The sequence below is a fragment of the Lipophrys pholis genome (assembly GCF_963383615.2).
Source record: "Lipophrys pholis genome assembly, chromosome: 17".
Taxonomy (NCBI): Eukaryota; Metazoa; Chordata; class Actinopteri; order Blenniiformes; family Blenniidae; genus Lipophrys; species Lipophrys pholis.
Window position 1 is genome coordinate 23,905,231 of NC_137643.1, and position 22,981 is coordinate 23,928,211.

General features: G+C 45.0%; 1 protein-coding gene across 11 annotated transcripts in view; it reads right to left on the bottom strand.

Annotated features, from left to right (window-relative positions):
- Nucleotides 1-22,981, bottom strand: part of epb41a (erythrocyte membrane protein band 4.1a) — a 69,976-nt gene that overhangs the window by 40,517 nt on the left and 6,478 nt on the right. For all 11 annotated transcript variants that reach the window (XM_080485631.1, XM_080485630.1, XM_080485636.1 and 8 more), the window contains exons 2-7: nucleotides 14,114-14,412; nucleotides 8,568-8,837; nucleotides 8,369-8,473; nucleotides 5,029-5,071; nucleotides 4,857-4,932; nucleotides 851-1,069 (exon numbers count right to left, since the gene is read on the bottom strand). In XM_080485631.1, coding sequence (XP_080341757.1) covers nucleotides 851-1,069; nucleotides 4,857-4,932; nucleotides 5,029-5,071; nucleotides 8,369-8,473; nucleotides 8,568-8,837; nucleotides 14,114-14,404 — 1,004 coding nt within the window. In that variant the 5' untranslated portion in view covers nucleotides 14,405-14,412. The remainder of the gene's footprint in view (nucleotides 1-850; nucleotides 1,070-4,856; nucleotides 4,933-5,028; nucleotides 5,072-8,368; nucleotides 8,474-8,567; nucleotides 8,838-14,113; nucleotides 14,413-22,981) is intronic.

The following is a 22,981-nucleotide window of genomic DNA, read 5'->3' on the forward strand; positions in this document are numbered from 1 at the left end:
CCATGGAATTGATCAGCTGCTCTCTCAATGCAATCGACCAAACTTTCACGACTAGACAATCGGGCAAGGGAGAGCCCGTACGTCCCAATGGGACGTTTGCTGTTGGATACATGTTGGATCGTGTGTCTGTCAATTCTTTCCCATTCTTACTGATCTATCTCAAAGTGGAGAAAACGCAGGCAGCTGTATTGGGAAGGTTGCCAATCGTCACTGAGGGACTGTGCAGGGCTTTGAACGCTCAGACTCGTGATAAACAAACTCAAAAGTACGCAAGACGCAACTCTTGAACGTTTACGAGGAATGGAAATCAACTTGGAGAATTGCAGAGCTCAGCTGGAATGCTACAAAAATGACCACCGATTTGGAGCAGCATGGAGACCAGAGACACTCGAGGACAAGAGAAAGTCGACGTCGTCCTGACCGAAGACAAATCTTATCTACATTCAGATTCCCTCAGACGTCCAGACGCCGAAGGCGCCGAAGCTGTCCCAGCTGGGGGGAGGTGAGCTGCGCACCTATGAGTGGCTGTGCCCCCCCCCCACCACCACCACCCAGCGGCGGGCTGCAACACTCCTTCTCCTATGCCCACATGTGCTTTGTCTTGAAGGTATGTTGGAATCTGTGTTGATGCTTTAAATGTGCTTGAGGTGGTTTATTTTCCTAATTACAAACTGTCCTCCCTGAGAGCAACAATCCTCTTTTCACCTCCTGTTGTGTCTCTTTTCCCCAAAGCTTCACATGAAATTTCATTGTACTTGGACAATGACAATAATGATTGATTGATTGATTGATTGATTGATTGATTGATTGATTGATGTCTTGACACTGGGAGAGTTTTGCCTTGTCTGACCTGTATGTGCGGTGCAGCTCCATCATCTTGTCCTCCAGCTCCTTGGTTTGACCTTGAGCCATCTTCATTTCCTTGGCGTACTCGCTGCCGTGCAACTCGGGGTCATATTCCCCGAGCTCCGACTGCAGGGCGTAGGAGCCTAACAGGGCCAGGGTCACAAAGGAGCACGGGAGACGTCCCTGAAGGATGTCCTTCCTCAGCTGCAGACACAGGTAGTACCTGCAACACACACCACACACACCACATTGGCCACTGAGGAAAATTACAACCTCCAACAGACGCTCTGTATATTGGAGAAAGAACAGTCCATACGGATGCTGCTTCACTATGTTTATGGTCCCAGACCAGCTACATGAAGACGCTGATTTCATTTTCTACCTTTCTACAGTGCAGAGACTGTTAGAACTGCTTAGTTCAGCTCGGTAAGACCAGGACATTTAATCTATGAGCTGGAGGCCACTGTCAATACAAGCAGGGCCTCAAAAAGAATTCAACAGATCAACAACACTTCAGCTCCCCTGGGCCGATGTAAGGATATCCAATTAAGCATCTATCCCATCTATACCGCTTGATGAAGTTCACAAGCTCATCTATAGAACCCAACTGATTGGACCAAGAAATAACAAAATCAATTCTATGACTCAAAGCAGAGACACCAGAGTACACCTGGGGGGCTTGTCTAGGTCTGATTCCAGGTCTCTTCACAAGTCTCTCTAAAGCTGAGGTCCCACCTGTGCTGAGCCAGGACGGGACGGAGCTGGACGGGACGGGACGAGCGCAGACGGTAGGGTGGTGAATTGAAGCCAGATTTATCTCATACGTTTATTGTCATCACATATCAGACTTATAGATCCACATAATCATAAATTTCCAAGCTTGCAGTGTTATAGATGTTTGTTTGATGAGACATTAGGCCGGAAACTGGATTTACAGAAGTACGTTCATGTGTCGTACTTTCATCTTCAAATGACACAAAGCTGGGGATAGCACTAATTGATTATGAACTGTGACAGTGTGTGTAACAATAAGTCTAATTTCTGAGTCAGCATATGAACAGCGAGGTGGCAGTCATGCGTAATGCTGCACAATGGATGCACTGGCACTGCCAGGCACTCGTGACGCACTGGTGTGAAGACAGACGACCTCCACATCACTCACCACCTCCAACTCCAGGGTGGACACAGGACAAAGTCCACTGAGCAATTTCACAGTCTCTGTTGAAATATTTAATTTATACATTAAACAAACAGGTAAATCTGCACTCTATTGGTCTCGTCTCTGCTGTGATCTCAATCTGTGTCTCCTTCCCTCTCTGACACTCTCTCACAAGAAAAGAGGCTCTTTTGTTGTGCAACGGTGTGGACTCTGGTGTGCCCTGGTCCCCATGACGGAGCCATCTTACTCTCCTCTGGCCTCCACCTTCAGATTAGACCACATTGACGACTCGCTGCCACTCACTTGTTTTTTTTTCTTTTAATAGTAATTCCACTACTGTGACCACCAAATAATATCATTTTCCTGGCCTCCACCTCTCCCATGACTATTTCACTCGCCATAAAATTATCAACACCTCCCAATTCACCACAACACAACGGAAACTTGTGGTACCTGCTGACGGCAGGGTCGTCACTGATTGGATTGCTGCCACTGACTCATTATTATTGTATCCACAACAAACTATACAATCATTTAGTGTAGTTGAACAGGAAAGCACACGTTTAATCAAATCATTCAAACAGCATTCATTGCACTTCATTTTATTGACCACTAGATGTCCTCCTCGAGCACTGTGTGTCATTGAAGCCTTGAATAATGAAGCGAGCTTAAAATGAACTACCAAAGCTTCAATAAAGCCTCGACCAGCCGTCAGTACCTGGAGGACACAATGAGGACTAAATATCTTGTCTCTCAACTATGGAAGACATGGAAGTCTTTGATCAAACGGACCGCGGTTCAGCAAGCGTGAATGACTTCCTGTTACAGTAACAGACTTTGCTTCTGTCCAATCAGCGGTGAGTGTGTCATTAGCAGCGCGTCCAATCAGGGACGACCCTGCCGTCAGCAGGTACCACACGTTTCCGTTGTGGCGTGGTGAATTGGGAAGTGTTTTTTGGTTTGGGAAGTGTTTATATGCTATGAACTATTTTTTTAACACTTCCAAATAGTTGAATTGTGTTAATCTTGTCGTTATAAATACATATGTTATGGACTCGTTTTATAACGACAGGTTAATGCAGGAAAAGTTTTTTTTCCTTGCTGATATGTTTCGGCTGCACCTGCAGCCTTCCTCAGAGCTGATAACATATGTATTTATAACGACAAGATTAACACAATTCAACTATTTGGAAGTGTTTTCTGAAGTCTGGAACGTTTTGCAATTACAGGCCGTCGTGGTTTTCAAGTTGCTGAGTTGCAGAAACTGTTGTGAGAATGTGGAGCTTGAGGCAGGAACATCGCTGGCTGTTTTGGGGTAACCGGCCAAACAGACACAGACAAACTTTCTTTTTTTTTTTTAAACTTCCGTCAATGCCAGATTTTCAAGTCAGAAAGAGAGGGGAGCAAATGGGAAGGTTGTAGCCACTCTGGACGTGACGAGACTCCTGAACAAGTTCATAGCATTCAGAGTGGGCCATGTGGCTATTCTGATAAATGGTAAATAATCTCAAGTCAGTCTCTGGCATTTTTTATTCTATAACCAACTAAAGTATATAAGAACTGGGGGGGGTTCTGTGAATTCCAACACGACAGAGGAGCCGTGGACTCGTGATCGAGATACATATCCTCTGTAGTCCAACTCTACTGTCGTGTCTCTAAAGCCCCGTTTCCACAGTGCCCCTTGGTACCGGTGCCGGTCAGGTGGGGGTTGACTATCCGTAACCAGACCCGTATCAGTGCCGCGTTTCCATTACACGGGGTTCGGTTTGAAATGTAGGCGGGGTTATGAACGGTTGTGTAATCATGCAGGATGTGACGCCATAACGGGAGGACATTTTCAAAAAAGTTTCCTGATTGCTGCAGAAGAACTGATTGGAAATGGCTGCTTGCTGGGAGAACAGGTCGTCACGGACCAATGAGCAGACGGCAGTGTTGAAGCTCCTCCCCCTCATATCCGGCACATTGTGCCTGGTACCCCAAGTGGAGGGGTAGCGAGAAATGGTTACCAATGGTACCGGTTGGTAACGGTTCTGAGTCAGTGGAAATGCACAACAACCGGTTCCGACCTGAACACAAATAACCTGCAGGCTCTCTTTCTGAAGGACTTGTCTCTGCCAGTCAAACCTCCATCCATCCATCTATTTTCTCCTGCTTATCCGTTTCCGGGTGGCGGGGGGGGTGGCAGTCTGAGCACCGTCACCCGGGTCACGTTGCACCCATTAAGAACCTTTCCTGCGGGTGGTGAGAAGTCAAAACTCCAAATGTTCCATTTAAAGTAAAGAAAAGTTGAATAGTTCATTCATTGAAATCCAAAGCTGCTGCTTTACCTGGAGCTCTGAGGTGAGCACAGAAACTACTGAAGACTTATGGCGAAGATCCGAAAAGATAAAACAGCTCGAAAAGGTAAAAAGAGCTGAAAAAGATGCTATTTGGAGAAAGAAATGGCTAAAAAACAATGAAGAAGCTAAAATGTCTGGAACATCCAAAGGTCTCGTTAATCCAATTCTTAAATGCAACCTAATTTACAGCTTTTGCAATTAAAGTTCATAAACTTCATGAGCTGGTATGTGAAGTGTGTCCTGTGGCTTCAGATGAACTTTAGTGGTAAAAACATCTCATTTAAGTCATAAAAGTTCAGAGCTCACAGTTAGAAATGACCCAGTGGGTGAATCAAACCACTACACACACACACACACACACAACAGTTCAAATATTTAAAGTTTACCTGTCTAATGAATTATTCACAGGACATTTAAAATGCATGGCAAAAAAAGGAAACCAGAACAGAAAGATAAAATTCTTCCTTAAATAGAAGATAAACAAAGGCATTGCGTTTTGAGGAGCTCAGTACCTCGTTATGTCCTCGGAGAGTTGCGCCGGGTCCGGAGGATAAAACTTCACATTGAATGTGAAATTGTAGTTGGTCCCTTGAAGGAGAAGAAAAGAGTGGAACAAATAAAGACACGACACTACAGAGGTCTGGGAGGAAGGAAAGGTGAATCTGAGGGGGAAGGTAAACTGACCTTGCACCTGCCTGCGGATCTCTTTGGTCAGGTCCATCCAGGTCTGGTCCAGAAGAGAAGACACAAACACAGGTCGTATTATTGAAGCAGCATGAGACAAACATCAAACACAGAACTTCTTAATCCACCAGTGACTACCTGGATTATCTGAGGCTGAAAGTGAAGATCTGTTCGAAAACTACACGTGAGCAGAACAACATGATGTGTGTGTGTGTGTGTGTGTGTGTGTGTGTGTGTGTGTGTGTGTGTGTGTGTGTGTGTGTGTGTGTGTGTGTGTGTGTGTGTGTGTGTGTGTGTGTGTGTTCCCGTATATTATTGCAGTTTTAGTCCTATAATGAGTTTATAACTTTGCTTCTAGAAATATTTGAATCCTCAGAGTGGTGTACCTGCACTTCCACATACACGTCTGGGTTGTGTTAGATTATCTCTGTTAGTGGATCGATGTCTTTTAGCTCAAATGGGAGAGGAACAGAGTTCACCCAAAGTGGGAAGAAAGTTATGAAACTAGTCTTTGAATTTAAATATACTTTATGTGTGTTGAGGCTACATCAATTCTAGATTTTGCCATTAAATGAATATCATCACAAGCTGTAGGAAAGAAAATGGGATTAATTGCGATTAATTACAGAAAAACCTCAAAAATAAAACCTCAAAATAAAACACCTAAATAATAATAAACACATATTTAACCCTGCTTAAAAATACATGCCGCCTCCCCAGTTCGTCCCTCCTTTTGATTTGGCTCTGGACAGTCTTTTAGAGGTGTCTATGACCTGCAGAATGTTTGGGCTGAACAAACCTTCTCCTGAACACAGGAGAAGGTTTGTTAAATACTTTCCACTCACACACTCAAATCATTAGTGGTGTTACTTGGTATGCAAACAGTATTTGGAAATGTGGCACTCAATGTGAATATGTACATAATCATTTCAAATGTTTCAATCGGCGCTTAAAATGTGTAAATATGTGTAAAAGGTTAAAAAAAATTCATTACAATTCAGTACAATTCATTGATTAAGATTGATTACAAAGTGTAACTTCCTCTTTTGCAGACAAAAAAATAATATGACACTTCCCCTTTAAGAGTCCCAGTGGGAGCACATACTCATCCACGGGAACTGCAACCCTGGACCACTTATGTAGTTCCAGACACCTTGTCGATGACTAATTTTTCCAGCTTTATTGATTTGAAGGATTGGTGAATTTTGATCTAATACTGATGTGATTTTACAAATTTTGTGAATATTTATTTTGCTAATTTTGCTTCAAGATATTTATGTGCAGCTTCCAACTGAGGTTTCCATCATCATTCCTTTCTAAAAATCCATTTACCGTATTTTCACGACTATAAGGCGCACATAAAAGTCTTAGATTTTCTTCAAAATGTGCGGCGCGCCCTATGGTGCAGTGCGCCCTATGTGTGTGTTGTTGTTGTAAAGCGGACGTAGTAGTGAACACCATGAGAACGTTAAAGGGGGAAGTGTGGGCGTGGATTGTATATAAATGAACGGGTATGTGCGTTATGCAGAACATCGTTGTTTTAACAACCCTGAAAATGGCGAAGAGACACGCTTATGAAGCACAGTTTAAACTGAAGGCCATCAGCTACGCGGAGGAACATGGAAATAGAGCAGCCGCGAGAGAATTTAAGATTAATGAATCGATGGTTCGCAAGTGGAGGAAGCTGGAAAACGAGCTCCGACAGGTGAAGAAGACGCAGCTGAGTTTCCACGGACATAAGGCGGGGTGGCCCGAGTTGGAGGAAAGACTCGAGCAGTGGATCATCGCACAAAGAACGAGTGGGAGAAGCGTTTCGACGGTCACCATTCGACTAAAAGCAGTAACGCTAGCAGAAGAAATGAAAATTGAACATTTCCGCTGGACATCGGTGTGAACCGGCCGTTCAAAGTAAGGCTGCGAGCGGCGTGGGAGCGATGGATGACCGATGGAGACCACAGTTTCACTAAGAGTGGAAGGCAGCGCCGGGCGAGTTATGCCACAATTTGCAAATGGATTGTAGATGCTTGGGCTAGCGTGTCTGCTGGCACTGTTGTTCGAGCTTTCGCAAAAGCCGGCATCATTTCCAAGGAGCCGCACGGCACGGAAAGTGACTCTGACAGTGGAGAAAATGAACCTGGTATGTTTGATGGAGATTTAGCGCAGCTGTTCAATTCAGAAACAGAGGACGAGGAGTTCCATGGGTTTGATTGATGACGATTACAGGTAAAAAAAATGTTAGTACTTTGTAATCAATACTTAAATAAAGCACAACCAAACTCAGTTTTGCTCCCGCTCTATTTTTAAATACGCACACTTGTATGCTTGTGTGCGTGTGTTGTTGTAATGCGGACACCATGAGAACGTTAAAGGGGGAAGTGTGGGTATGGAACCCGCGCCCTATGAGCAGGTGCGCCTTATGTGTGTGTTAAATGCAGTAATGGCACACATAACTGAGACTGCGCCTTTTAGTACGGTGCGCCTTTTGGTCGTGAAAATACGGTACATGAACTTGTTCAATTTGCCATTAACAGGATGGTAAACAAAGAAACAAAGCCATATGGAACTATACAAACTATATATGAACATATACCAGATATATGAAAAATCTATAAAACATCAATGAGAAATAACAACATGTAAAAGTACAGTGTGGAGGACAACAAACTCTGAAATCTCATCCGTGGACAAGTTGTCCATTGAGGGTGTGGTCCGTAGTGGACAAGTTGTCCGTAGGACGGTCCTACACCCCCCCCCCCAGCTGAAATCACGGTTGGTATGACCCAGTGTGAGGTTCCTCAGCAGGTCGCCTGTCAGCCAGTAGACAGCACGCTGCAGGAACTGCATCTGTCTGTCAAAATATGCTCTTTCCTGTTGCCAGCAGGGGGCACTATGTCGGTTTATTGACATTGGCATATGGGTTTGATCAAGGGAGGTCTTTGATCAAACAGTTTTAGGTCCATTGCAGCACGTAGAGCAGAGCGACACATCACTTCCTGTTTCATGGGAAACCATTAGATTTTTCGGGGCGCTCCCATTGCCACAGACTTTGACTTTTGCGAATGGCACACCACTCACATCATGGTTCTAAAAACCCAGAACTCCCGCAGTGATTTCATAATATTATACCGGCGGGGTGGGAACCCTGTGTGTTCTGTTCAGTGGGAAACGGGTCCAAATGGCTCTTTGAGTGTTGAAGGTTGCAGAGCAGAACCCCTGTGTCAGTCTCTTCAAAGAGCCAGTGCAGAACATGACATTATATGCTGACTGTGTTTTGTAAAGGATTTGCAGATCATGATATAGCTGATTTATTTTTACATGTTTAGAAGTTGTTGACTCTTACCTTCCTGGTGGGCGTGTCCCAGATACCCAGACCATAATAATCCTTCTCCAGCAGGTTGAGGTGATCACACACCCTCATGAACAGCTCCTGGCCTTTGGCATGTTTCTGAGACACACACACACACACACACACAGAAGTCACTATACAAGCACCAAATCAGCACACTAATAAAAACAAACTGTGCGTGAGGGCGTCTTACATCCAGCTCGCACTCGAGCACGGTGTCATCCAGAAGGGTGACTTGGATCTGCATGGTTTTGGGTCTGCGTGGAGCTCGGGGGGCTTTGGTCTCTTCTGTCGTCTTCTCCTCTTTCTCCTCTTTCTCCTCCTCCCCTTCTTCAAAAGCACCCCCCTTCTCCTCCTCCTTTTCTACCTTCTCCTGGTCCTCCTCCTTCACCAAGGCAGGCTCCACTTCGTTCTCCTCCTTTGCAGCCGGCTCCTCCTCGCACTCCTTCTCCACCTGGATGACCTGACGGAGAGACTGTGATGAGACTCGAGACAAGACAAGGGCATGCCTAAAAGTGGCAGTTTAGGTGGAGCTGTCTACTGGTAGGTCGATCAGTGGTGTCAGTTCCTCCGTAAAACAGGTGCCTCTTCCTGCGAGGTCCACTACCTGCCCAATGGACAGTCCAAACGTCTGCGGGCTGCCAGCGGCCACCACCGCTGTCCAGGCTCAGAAGCTAATGAGAGTCTACTCTGTGAGGATGTTGAAATGTTTACTTGGAAGTGATTCGATGACCAGTTTTGATTTATTAAACCCTCAGCGTTCTCACCAGTTAATTTCAATCGTACTTCATGTGAATTTGAACATGTTGATTTTGGCCATTTCGCCGTCTTTCTCTTTGCTTGACGGTTACGTCCAGTTTTATGGGGGCACTTTAAGCATGCGCACGGTGTTAAAGACCGATTCACCTGCACCCTTTTATCTCAAAGGTAAAATATTATTATAGTTATTATAGTCGGTTTCGAAGTGCGCCAATAACAATAACAACCGTCCGAGCTGAAATATCTTCTGCTCTGTGGTCCACAAACTCTTGTGTAAACGGTCAGATTTTTTCTTTTTCGTTTCGCATTCCAACACAGGACTATGTACGCACTGCTGTGTGCTGCGCACACTCGTTCCGGATAACTAATGACTGTATGAGTCATACTTTAATCATGTTTAGCGATTAGCTCCTCGCTCCTGTGTGAGCCCCGGAGCTCGTTGACATGCAGCACAGTTCAGAGTTACATGATGTACTTGAACGCATGACTGAACGTGGCTGTCAGTTCCCGCCGTTAAAACCTGCAGTTAAAACTGGACCGACATCGTGGTTCAGACACAAATTTTCTCTTTTATTACTGAAGAGAGTGTGGCCGGGTTCGCTCCAGTTCAAAGAACCACGACGACTCCAAATGGCAAGTCGACTTTTCTTTTATTGTCCCCAACAGTGGCGGTGCTCGTTATTTACAGAGAGAGACAAATATTTACAACAAGAACGGAAAAACATAACCTGATCCCAGCTCTTCGTTTAGCTGGTGGGTTTGTAAAGAAGTTCTGGTCTGAAGTCTTGTTGCTTCACTGTGCAACTTCAGGGACTGACTCCCTACTGCAGCTTGGCCCGCTGCTTTTATCCTGCTCCGCCCCTCCCAGGGGGGTGGTGGAGTTATATTCACCAATCATCAAGTCATAAAACAAATAATATTCACATCCTCCTTCAGGAACATTTAATCTTTCGAATAAAATGAACAAAAACATTTTCTAAATAAAATCCCGAAATAATCCTCCTTATAAACAAAAATTAATAATGAATCAAAACAACAAATGATCACATGACCTTAAACTCGCGCTCGGGCTTCGTTATAAACCACTATCCCCCTCCTCCCGGAGGTTGGCGATGTGCGGCAACCTGGAAAGGTCGTCTGCCACTACATTGGCCTTTCCCCATCGGTGCCTGATCTCAAATTTGAAAGGCTGCAGGGACAGATACCCCCGTGTGAGGCGACTGGCATGGTCCTTCATGGTGTTGATCCGGGTAAGGGCTCGATGATCTGTCTCCAGGTGAAATTCTCGACCGAGCAAGTAATAGCTCAGGCTTTCCAGAGCCCACTTAATAGCCAGGCTGAATATCTGGACTCACGGGGTTGGAGCTTGCGACTCAGGTACATGATCGGCCGTTCTTCCCCAGGATCTCCTTGGACCAATACTGCTCCCAGTCCGACCTCTGATGCGTCCACCTGCACCACAAACTTTTGATTGAAATCTGGGATCATGAGGACAGGGGATGAACAGAGAAGGGCTTTAAGGGCCCTGAAGGCTTTCTCACAGTCGTCAGTCCAAGTAACCGAGTTCCTCTGGTCCTTACAGGTCAGTGCTGTGAGGGGGGTAGCGATGCTGGCAAAGTGAGGCACAAATCTTCGATACCAGCCCACCAAACCCAGGAAGGAGCGGACTTCTTTCTCGGTGTGGGGTCGAGAGCAGTCCCGGTTAGCCACCACCTTATCCAACCGGGGCCTCACCTCTCCCAGTCCCAGCTGATATCCCAAGTACCGTGCCTCCCGTCGTGCCCACTCACACTTTGAGGGATTAAGTGTTAATCCAGCCTCCTGAATTTTTCCCAGTACCAGGCTCACATGTTTCAGGTGCTCCTCCCATGTGCTGCTGAAGATCACCACATCATCCAGGTAGGCGGCACTACAGTGGCCACATCCCTGGAGCACCTTGTCCATCAGCCTCTGGAACGTCGCTGGAGCTCCATGCAGACCAAAAGGCATCATCGTGAATTGGAACAATCCTGCTGGGATCTGGAACGCTGTATATTGACGACTGGATTTTTCCAGTGGCACCTGCCAGTATCCCTTACACAGGTCAAGGGTGGTGATGAACTTGGCTGCCCCAATCTTCTCCAACAATTCCTCGATCCTTGGCATGGGGTAGGCGTCAAACTCAGAGACCGCATTGAGCCTCCTGAAGTCCAGGCATATCCGCAGTGAGCCATCTTTTTTGAACACGATGACCACTGGACTGCACCACTCAGAATTGGATGGTTCAATTACCCCAAGTTGAAGCATCTCCTCCACTTCCTGCTTCAGTTTCCCGACCAGTTGCTGTGGAACCCAGTAGGGTCTCTGCTGGATGGGCTGGCTGATCTTCAGGCGTATTCCATGCTCAACCAAAGTGGTCTTACCAGGCTGGGCCGAGAACAATGCTGTAACTTCTCTGAAGACCTGAAGGAGCTGGGCTTCTTTTCCTGGGGAAAGGTGGGCCAGGACAGGCCTAGCTGTCCCATCTTTGAGGGTCTGTGGTCCTGTCTCCAGCTCTTCATCACTGTCCACCTCCTGGGCCAGCAAAACCACCTTTGGTGTCTGGATAGGGCGGTCCTTCCACTCCTTCAGAAGGTTCACGTGGTACGTCTGCTTCTGCTTTTTCTTCTCTGGGTGTGACACCTCATATGTGACTTGACCTATTTTACGCATAGTCACATACGGACCTTGCAACTTCTTGAGGAGTTTGTTGGTGGATGAGGGAAGGAGAAGAAGCACCTTCTGGTCGGGCTGGAACTCACGGATTTTGCAGTGGGTGTGAAAATGCAGAAACAATAGTCAATTTTTTTTTATTCTTAACACCGCTCTGCCGGGCTGACGGCTCGGCAAGGGGAGCAGTCACCATGTAAGACCTCCCTCCCTGCCGCAGGAAGCTTGGTGCACAGCCCGCCAGGCAGGGGGCTCGTCCCTCTTTGTCTCTTGCGGGTCGGTGTTCGCCATCAGGTGGAAGACAGGGCAGAGGAGGGGGTCGACTAGAACAAATCTGTCCTTCTCATTGTGTTCTTTGACAGTACACTCTAGTTCTTCGCACATAACAGGTTTTCAAAAGGTTTGCAGAAATACTTCCATGTCAACAGTACTTTGTGGTATGCAGACACTCAATGGCAGAGACTTTTATTTTGACATATCCAAATCCGAACACTGTGACAGGAGGCATATTTCTACAGAGTCCTGCGGTATGGGCTGTCCGATCTTTGTCGCTGTCAAGGCCATGGGACACAGCAAGATTGAGGTTGTGGCCAATGCAATTAAGCCGCCATGGTCAGCCACAATGTCTGTAGTGATGCAGGAGAGTTTGTTTTTGCGATGTAGCGAACTACACCTTGTGTTAGCGCACACCATATTATGCTGTTCCATTAGTATTTACTTTGTCGACCAAGCGCCTCAGTGAGTGTTGATTGTAGGGATTAAGTGTTGCGTTTATATTTTTGTTCTGTGTATGTGTACATTGGAACCTCAGGCGAGGGGACCCAATAAGAGTGGGCACAGAGAGATTTTAACTGTTAACACACCTTAATGAGCGGACAGCCTCTCCCACAGTGCGGTGAAGTTTACTTCAGTCAAACATAAGGCCCGTGGGCCAAAACCACCCGCAAAAGGCTTCGATCCGGCCCCACAAACACCAAGTAAGGTGGTTATATAGGATTTATAGGAAGGGTTTATTTTCATTTCACTGTATTTTGCAGCAGAATGCTTCATTCAAATTGACTATGTTGACATTTTTGTCATTTTCAGTACTAATTGTGAGATCTTGCAAAATTATAGACAGTTTCATCATATACACTGTGAATGTGCGCCACAATAAAGAAAATCTTTAAAGTGCAGCTTTAAAGGTTCTTATAGCAATATTTTACCAGTCCAGCCCACTCGAGATGAAATTGGACTGAATAGCCCTGTTTCCACCGCACAAAAATTGCAGGGATGGAACCGAGTGGTACGGAGCAGTACGGCAAAGCGTAACCAGAGTCAAATCTGATGCGCGTTTCCTCTGCAGATAGTACGGTTAAAATGTAGGCAGGGTTGCGAGCGCCGCAGATATGTGACGTTGCAACAGTAATCTCAGCCGGGGGGTGGCCGATCTGGACCTTATGAATCCTCTGTTGTTGTTTACATACTCCGCTTTACAGAAAAGTATTAGGGCCACTGAAGAAAAAATAAATTTGGAGGCCAAAAAAAACAAAACCTCATGCACTGCAGAGAAAGTCGAAAATCAAAGTCGAGATTTTTTTTTTTTCACTGACAACAAAAAAGTTTTTTTTTAACAAAGTCTGTCCATCCAGATACCAGCTTGTGTGACTGCTTCTACAAAATGCATCGCAGGCGGTTTAATGAAATCGTGAAAAGATGCTTCAGAAGAGAATTTAGCTCATAAACACGGTGCAGTTATCATCAGTCTCAGGACTTTACAGAGACAGCAGCCTGCAGCATTGTTGGACGTACGTCGAGTCCGAAGGACAAAGGCGCGGATCCCCGGGTGCTTACAAAATGTGTTAATATTAATCATGGAAATCCTGTGTAAAATCACATGTTCATAAGCCGTAAGCAACCCGATATAGTCAGAATTAAGTGATTTAATGTGACTTCGCATCTACAGGCAAATCATGAAGGATGGACAGACGTCTCTCCGTGAAAAAAAAAAAGTCTCGACTTTGATTTTCGACTTTTTCTGAAGTGCATGAAGGGTTTTTGGTTTTTTTTAGTCTCCGAATTTCTTTTTTTCTTCAGTGGCCCTAATACTCTTCCGTACCGCTTTGCACTAGTTGCTTTGTTACGCCCCGGCGGCACAAACCCGGTCGGCACCGGAGCCGCACCACTGGATGTGACAACCGCAACTTCCACGTTGTGTGGTCCCTGAAGTAAAATTCTATTTTGTAACCTCTCTGTCTGTCTGTCTGTCTGTCTGTCTGTCTGTCTGTCTGTACTAAATTCAGCACTGCTTACAGAGTGCTGGTCCACGGCGAGGTCTCCCTCCGTCCTCAGCTCGGGCTCGGGGTCAGCAATTGGGGCTTTGGCCTCCTCCTCCTCCCGGTCCGCCCTCTCACCGCCCTCACCATCACACTGCGAGCGCCTCTTCAGGAAGGAGGAGAAGAGGCGGGACAAGCCGCGTCCCGCAGAGCTCCGGTTTCGAGGCCGGAGCTGCTCGTCCTCGGGGGACGGTGGCCGGACATCCTGTCCCGTCTCCTCCTGCTGCCTCGGCTTCTTCTGTTGACTCTCGGCCTCGTCTGTCGTCATGGCAACCGCTGCATCAGAATGAGTAAAAAAAGAAAACATTATGTTATGCATTATGTTTATGGAAATGAAAAGAAGAGGTTTGGTCAGATTTTTTTCCCTGTATATTAAAAAAAATTAATATGCAGGGCTCGACATTAAGGACTGTCCGAACGTCCGGGGCTAGTAAGAGTTTTGCTCGGGCAAGTGAATCATCTGCCCACCTTGCCAGAACGGGCTAGTGGTTTTTAGAGATGGAGTTCCGATATCAACATAATCACGATCAGAAATTTCCAATACAACCTGCAGAGATTTCTGATCCATGATCCTCGTCTGCTTCACTGTTACTGAAATGACTCCACAGTGTTTCCCTGCTGCTGCTCTGCTCGCTGGCTGCAAACTGTGGACTGGATTTCCTGAAGGGAGGCGGGTCTCAATGAGACCAGGAGGAATGAGTCAGGAAATCCATTCCACAGTTTGCAACCAGCGAGCAGGCTAGGGAAGTAGCACTGTGCTAGCCAACTTTTCATGACAACATGTTGCTGTTTGGACGGATTTTACACTCAAAACACCACAAAGCAACTCAGCAACATGGATGTTTGCAAAGCCGTAGTACAACGAGGCGGTGGCTCTGCAGCCAGGCGGCACCGTTTTAAAATGCCAGCTTGCCGAGGAGAATGCTAACGTTGGTTTACAGGTTGATAACGACTCCTGATATCATTATCGATAGAACTTAGGCCCCGTTTACACGACAACTGCAGCAGCGGACACAGAGACAACGATGTAGTTAGTCTGCCGGGCCACTGGAGGGCGCTGTTGCTTGATTTTGTAATGAAACTACACAGACGTGTGCAGAGAACAAAACACTGTAAACGTGAAGAAAATGGAGAGAACCTGACATCAACATGGACTGATGAGGCATCGGATGATATCAGGGAGAGTCTCAACTATTAAACTACTGATCTGGACCATAAAACTAGAATATGGACCACGGGTCGTACCACTACGCGGCCGCCATGTTTGTTTACAACTGAATGAGCAGGAGGGAGGGGGAGATGAGCAGTAACAGGCTCTGTAGCCTCCATCAGTCTCTGCAGGAGGAATTTGCGCTGTGAAAGAATCTTTCCACCTTGGGAGCCGGGATAAAAACTTTGCGGATAAAGTGCATCCACTAACTGGTGCCGTGTAAACGGACCCCCCAAAAGTGAAGAAAGTTTTGCGGATACACTCGAATTCGTTGTCGTGTAAACGGGGCCTTAATCACAAGTAATAGAATTGACATAACTTCATAAAAGTTAAACAGTTCTGTGCATCACATCAGTTTTAACTAATCATCTCATGTAAATGCCAGTTGTTACGCTGTCCTTAATGTCTCTGAAGACGGAGTTTGGTTGTTGTCCAGGCCTGAGGAAGCTGGTTGTTTCTGTGGCAGTTAGCACCTCCTGCTAACTCTGATTGGCTGTGTTCTGCAGGCTGGGAAGAAGACGAAGCTGAAGCTTATGATTCAGGAGAGTCTTTGCAGCGTCATGGCTGTTCCCTTTCAGACCGGAGGAGCTGGTCACTCGGTCTGAGATGGCTTTTCCTGCTTGTTGAGGTAAAAGCACAATAAGGATCTGTGAGCTGTCGTTTCTCAGGACTCGTCCTGGGAAAACTCCTTGGATGCTTCCCTGCACGATGAGATTAGACACTGGGTGCTAGCCTCTGGTTCCGGGGATGATCTGGTCCTCGTGGTCAGGTCAGATGAGGAGTTGAGGAGTTGAGGCCTTCGGCTGCAGGTCTCTGGTGTCGGCAGGACGAGCTAACGCTGGATGAGCTGCTTCCAGCAGCTCACTTCCTCGAAGTGCAGAAGCAAAGAAGGGGGAAAGAATCTCTCCCAAAGGCTTTTGATAAGGTGTGGGGACTCAAAGGTATCAAATGCTGGGGTCCCGACCAATCAGTGACTGGGAGAGGATTTGCATGGGGCTGGAGTGGATGCAGGACCCCCAGGGTGTGGTGCTCAGGCTGAATCCTGAGAGTCAGACTCCACATATTGACTTTATATCATGACAAATTAGGCCTGGGCGATAAACTGAAAATTTAACGATACCGAAATTTACGCAAATTACCAATGTCATTTTGCCCATTTCGGTATATTCGGTGTTTAAGGGGCCGTCCACACGAGCAAGACGGGCCATCCAACACCCCCGGGTGTGGACGGCGAAGTCGGCAAAGACGATCGTCTGTTGAAAAAAGATGACGTAATCGCCCCCCTCCTCCCCCCACCGCGGTCCGCAATGTCACCGATTAACCACAACAATCAGAGACTAGAAGCTCCGGTCGAGCTGCAGAAGCTACTGACGCTAGAAGCAGGAGGAGCGGGGCCATAGACCTATAGAACCAGAGTTATATCGTGGTTTATGAGCAGGAGTTTACTTCTAAATTTCTATGTGGTCTGTCTTCTTCTGGGTTTTTGGTGTCACAGCGCCCCTAAAGGCCTGGCATGTGTACTACATGCCCTGAAGTTTACAAGAGGTGCAACTTGTTTCTCTCATTATAGAGAAGCTGATTACTTGACAAATTTACTGTGGCCATTTTCCAGTCAGCTCTTTGTAATATCCATATTTAGAATTTGTTCATAAGAGATTGTATTTTTAATACTTTGTGTTTGCAGGAAATTTAAGTTATTTTGTACTTTTAAATGTATTCAGTAGTTCTCATTTCAAGTAATCTGTGCTCATCAGCTCTTCAATAAATCCTAACAACTAAAAGTACTTAATTTGTATTTTCTTCATTTATTTTCAAACAGTGTAGTTTTACAGTCCTTTAACAGTCCTTCATAGTGGTAATAAATAGGTCCAGGGGAGTCATACTATCAATATTAAGCCATATCTTGTGGCCAAACGATGTTTTTGGGCAGTGAAGTAGTTATCATCCATTTATTGTTATCGAGGTGAACTGCTCAATATATGGTGATATTGATTTGAGGCCATATCGCCCAGCCCTATGACAAATGAAGATTGTCTTTCCTTAGAAATGAACCAACTCTTCTGTGGTCTTGTGAGATCCCAACAGACCTGCTCCAGGTGGACTGAGGAGACACATACAGACACAGCTGAAGATCTCAAGCCTCCAGAGAGCAGAGCTTTCAGTCCAGAACCAAAATATGTCTGATTAATGACATTATTTCTGAGATACACACACTCACTGGCCACTTTATTAGGAACACCAGTTCAACTTCTAATTAACTCTCATCTCTGCAGCTCCAGTCTGATGTGTTTCTGCATGGAGACATGATGAAGACAAGCTGATGAAGGTAAAATTGAGTATGAGAATGATGAATAAAAAGTGATTTAAGTGGCTTAGACCAACAACCATGAAGGGTCAGAGTATTTATCAAACTGGATTTTCACACCAACCATCTCCAGGTTTTCCAGAGAGTGGAGAGGGGTCAGCAGAATGAACAGAGTGGTTGGAGATTATTGAAAGACAACAGGAACTCAAAGAACTACTGGTTCCAACCTGCAGTGTGCAGAAGAGCATGTGTGAGCTGTTCCAACAGCTGATGAAGACCACAATGGGTGTCCCTGATAGAAACTGAAGCTACATTTCACACAGGACCACCAACTAGACCAGACAGGTTCTCGGGTGTCTCCACCAGAACTGTTTGACAGAAGGTCTAAGGAGTCTCCATTCCTCAATGCCACATTCAGAATTAGCTGTAAACACCATGAAAGCTTGGCTCCATCCTGCGTGGTTCAGCAGCAGCTGCTGTGATGGTGTGGAGGACATTTTCTTCTTCTTAGGATCACATGAGCATGTTGAAACTGCACAGCCTACCCAAGGATGTCCACCCCTTTATGACCACCATGGACCATTTTCTGACAGAGAAAACTGAGACTGAGACTTTCAGCTCACAGAGGTCAAACCATCACAAACTGGTTTCTGGAACATGACCATGAGTTCTCTGGACTCCAAAGACCTCCACAGTCACATATCTCAGTCCAACAGAGTTCCTCCGGGAGACCGAAGAACAGGAACCTTCACATCATGAATGTTCAGACCACAAATGTGCAGCAGCTGTGAAAAGTTATGTTGATGTGGACCAGTGTCACAAACCAGAGGACCCAAGAGCAGACTCTCACACAGCTGATCAGGTTCAACAAAGGTATTGATTTAAAGTCTCACAAGAGCAGGTGCAGGTCCAGCAGGTGCAGGTCCAGCAGGTGCAAGTCCAGCAGGTGCAAGTCCAGCAGGTGCAAGTCCAGCAGGTGCAGGTCCAGCAGGTGCTGGTCCAGCAGTGTGTTCATGAGAATGTCTGGTATGAATGTATTGAAGGCTGAACTGTAATCAGTGAACCTGAACGGCAGTCTGACATAGGTTCCAGGTTTTTCTAGGTGGATCAGTGTCGCCTGGAGGGTGGGGGCGACAGGTCAGTGTACCTTCCGGCCATTCGATTTTCGTTTTGATGCTGGAAAATGAAAAACCGGAAACCATCCGATTTCCGTTGTTTGATTTGATTTGAAAAACGGGAGACGGCTCCTCTCCCGTTTTTCGTTCCCCAATAGTTTTAAAATTGAAAATCGAAAAACGGAAATCGGGTCGTTTCCTGTGTCCTGATATGTGTTTCTTAAACAAAATTCGGGAAATAAAATACAACGGTAATTCTTTATTTGAACTTGCCGGAAAACCCGGAAGTCGAGCATCTTCTTCTTCTTCTGCTGCCGCCGCCGCCGCTGCCGCTACTGCAGCTGCTACTGCAGCTGCTACTGCAGCTGCTGCTGCAGCACCGTCCATACCCACCTGGTTTCCCCCCCCCCCCCCGGTGATATTCTTTTATAAATTCAATGATTCAAAACTTAGAAAAACGTCTTTGGACGGTTGTGCCGACGTAACAGTGGACATGAACCCAAATTGCATGACTTTGAGTGAAATTCGAGGATTTTCAGGGAGACATGTGTGAAGATGGAGCTGCAGCAGAGTGTGGCTTCTCCACCTACATGACGGAGCAGCACCTCCAAGCTGAAGTTGCTTCAGCTCCTGCTGAGGTGAGCAGCGTTGTACGAGATTAATTTATGATTTACAGTACATGATTAAAATCGCATCTTTTCATTGATTTAACCGCAGCCTCACAGCGCCCCCTACTGTCAGAAGCAGCTCATTTGCAGATTGTCCTCAGAACTCATTCATCACATTAAATGAAATATTTTTCAGGAGAGAAAAATACAAATTAAAAACTAAATAATAATTAAAAATGTGAGGCTACAAATGTACTGAGATTCAGTCGGGTTAATTTGCATTTACAATATAATATTAACACATTCTAAAAACAAATTATACCATGTTGTATATTGGTTAATAGTTCGTAAAATATAATACAAAAATGTATTATTAGTGTTGTTCTTCTTGATAGTATTACTATTAGCAAGCTGATGCAGCTCTGTATACAGTTGTGTGTCATTGTCATCATCTTACTGATTTATGTGTTGCTTTAATTGATGGTTGAGATGAGGACAGGATTGTGTCTTCTAAAGGAAGACGTGCCAGTGAAAGGACAGGATTGTGTCTTCTAAAGGAAGACGTGCCAGTGAAAGGACAGGAGCAGCTTTACAAGAGATTCAACACCACAAAACACATTTTCTGCAAACGGCGTCAACATCGGTAGGTTTTCTTTGTTGCTCTTCTTTTTCTGAGCGGTACTTTGTGAAACTGACGTGCTCTGATAATTAATATTCTGATGATTACATTTCAATGTTGCTTTGCAGGAACATTTTTATGTTTTACCTTATCATGAACTAAAACAATTTGTTGTTGTTTACATGCACTCAGAGGTTATTTGTGATATGCAAATAATTTTTCTTTACTTTCAGAGCCATCACATTGAAAGGATTTGGGGGCAGGATTGTATGTGAGCTATTAAGTTTGAGCTCCAACAAAATGTAATTGTCATGTACATATGTATGACTTTTGTTGTTTCTTGTCAAGGTTGTACTGGGACATTGTCTCTTCTTGCAATGTCCCATGTAAGAAAATTGTCTTAAACTTCCTGTGTATTCTGTCTCCCTGGGGGTTTTATGAGGAAATTCTCCTGGCAACTTTGTAGATAAATAGCCGAGTCAACTATAATATAAAGATCTGCTTGACACATTCTCAGGATCAAGAGTTCCTCAGTCTGCAGGTTCTGTGTCTCAGACGTTGCCTGCCAGGTCACCAGCGTTGGCATCAGCCAGTCTGTGTCCTTACTGCCACCGAGTGCCGACCCCACGTCCTTTCTGGAGGCTCTGCGGCTCCTCATCCGGCTCAGCAGTGAAGGAAAAAGCAAGGGAAAAAAAGTGATGTGATTTTAACAAAATACTCCTTCTTACCGAGAGAATTTGCTCTTTCAGTAAAGTTAGTTAAAAAAAAGGTTGAATTTCTATTTTTTTCATTTAAATCTTATTTTCTGTTTTGCGGCTCAATATGAAGACAAGGTTTGTTCATGTTTAACCAACACGTGGGATATGAAATAATGAGCAATTTATTCCATGCTATTCCAAATAACATAACAAAAGTAAGATTTTATTTTGTCATTTGTTTCATTTCAAACATAAATAAAAGGAAAAAACATAGATTGCAGTAGAAAAGCTAACGTGTGTGAAAAGGAGTAGAGGGTACGCTTAATAAATCCTCCCTCCTCTCTAGTCAATCTATTTGCATCGTGTGTATTTATTTATTTATTTATTTATTTTTATTTAAACTGCAGCAGCCGGATAAACATCGAATTCAGCTGGTGGGCGAGTTTGAAGCTCACAGACAGCCTGAAGGGGGCAGCAACGCAATGCGCCGTGGTTTACTCTCCCATCAAGCGAAGAAGAGAGTCGACTTTCAGGTTTTCCGTCAAATCAAACTTGAAATAAAGAATTACGGTCGTATTTTATGTCCTGAATTTTGTTTTTGATGTGATGGGAGACCAGCCTCTTGATGCACTCCCTCACCAGTGATGTTAGCGCAATGGGCCTGAATTTGTTGAGGCTGCTGTGTGACAGTGTTCTGGGGACGGGGACCGTGGCGACTGATCTGAGCCCGTGGCTGTGGACAGGGACAGGTTGAACGACCTGGGAAGGTTCTCTGAAAGTTCCATGTGCGCATGCCACCAGCACCTTTACCAGGTATATCATCAGGACGAGGAGCTTTCCTCATGCCGAAATGACCAAAAGAACAACAGAACAAACATTAAAACACTGCTTTCCAAAATAAAATGTACTTACTGATCATAAAATGATAAAGTTCCTCTGTTGTCATGGCAATCTAAAGACCCTTAAGCAGCGTCAGTGATGGAGAGTATGACGATTTAAAGCTGTGTTGGTCTATATTCTGATAGAGGTCTTACATCTCATCAGGCCAGTTACTGATAAAAAATCTATTCATTTGATTTGTTAATATTTAGATTGTAACCTAACCTACAACCTGGAACATCACAGCAGGGCTCACCATTGGATTTATAGTCATGCAAATTGAACCAAGTTCAGTCGTATTCAAATCCAACATTTTGTAAAATAACTTTAAGGTTTCTGAAAGTTTTTTTTAGATTTAACAGGGAGTATAATGTTTAAAAAGTAAGAATTGTGAAAACTAAAAACATACTTAAGCACATCTGCATTTCCGACTGTGTGGAAGCTGTGTCACAGTGCTGAAAGTGAGCTTAAGCACTGAAAGCGGCTTAAAAATTAATCTGGCCCTCTGTGGGATTAAAGGTTGTTGTGTGTTGACGTGGAAGCCAGAGGAAGCCTCCGAAAGACGCCCCTCCCTCCCTCCCTCCCTCCCTCCCTCTACAGCCCCACCCCCATTTACTTTGATGACGGCTGCGAGCTGCGAGCCGCCTTTCAAATTAAATCAAAACCTGAGAAATGAGCGGACCAGCGATTCGAGGCAATCAGAGTGGTTCTGACTGAAGAGAACTGCCTCAGAGATGAAGACATCAGACTGAAAGAAGTAAATACCAAGAAACTGCGATTCCCAGAGAAAAACAAGGAATTTACTCATCAATTCCAGCAAAGCAGAGATAACTTACTTTGCATGTACATGCTGCATCAGCACATAGTTCAGGGGGTTTAATCTTATGGATGTTTTAAATAAACCAATCAGGGTGTCGTAGTAAAAGTAAAGTATTTTGAAAAACAAAAAGAGGCAGCACGGTAGCGCAGTGGTTAGTGCTCTGGCATCACAGCATGAAGGTTGTGGGTTCAGATACCTAAATGATTCTATAAAATATTCTATTATAACTTCGACTTTCCTATTAGCACGAAAAAAAGAAAGTTCTGGCTCGCGGTCATGATGTAGGAGCGTCTTTGTGAGACAGAACAGTGACCCGTATTGGGTAAGTTACTTAATGTTATATATTATTAGTTACTGTCATTTGAAAGTATTACGTTACATTATTACCATCTCTGAATTGTAATATGTTACATTACTTTTATATTTCTTTTGAGTTACTTTCACCAAAATAACCACAGAAATATAACCAGGCATTCTAAATTACTGAAATGAAATTTATTGCAGCTGATTATACGTCCAGTGGAGGTGATGTAGCGTAATGACTGTGTGGGGCCCCGGAAGCTACGGATTACTTCTTATAATAGACAGTAA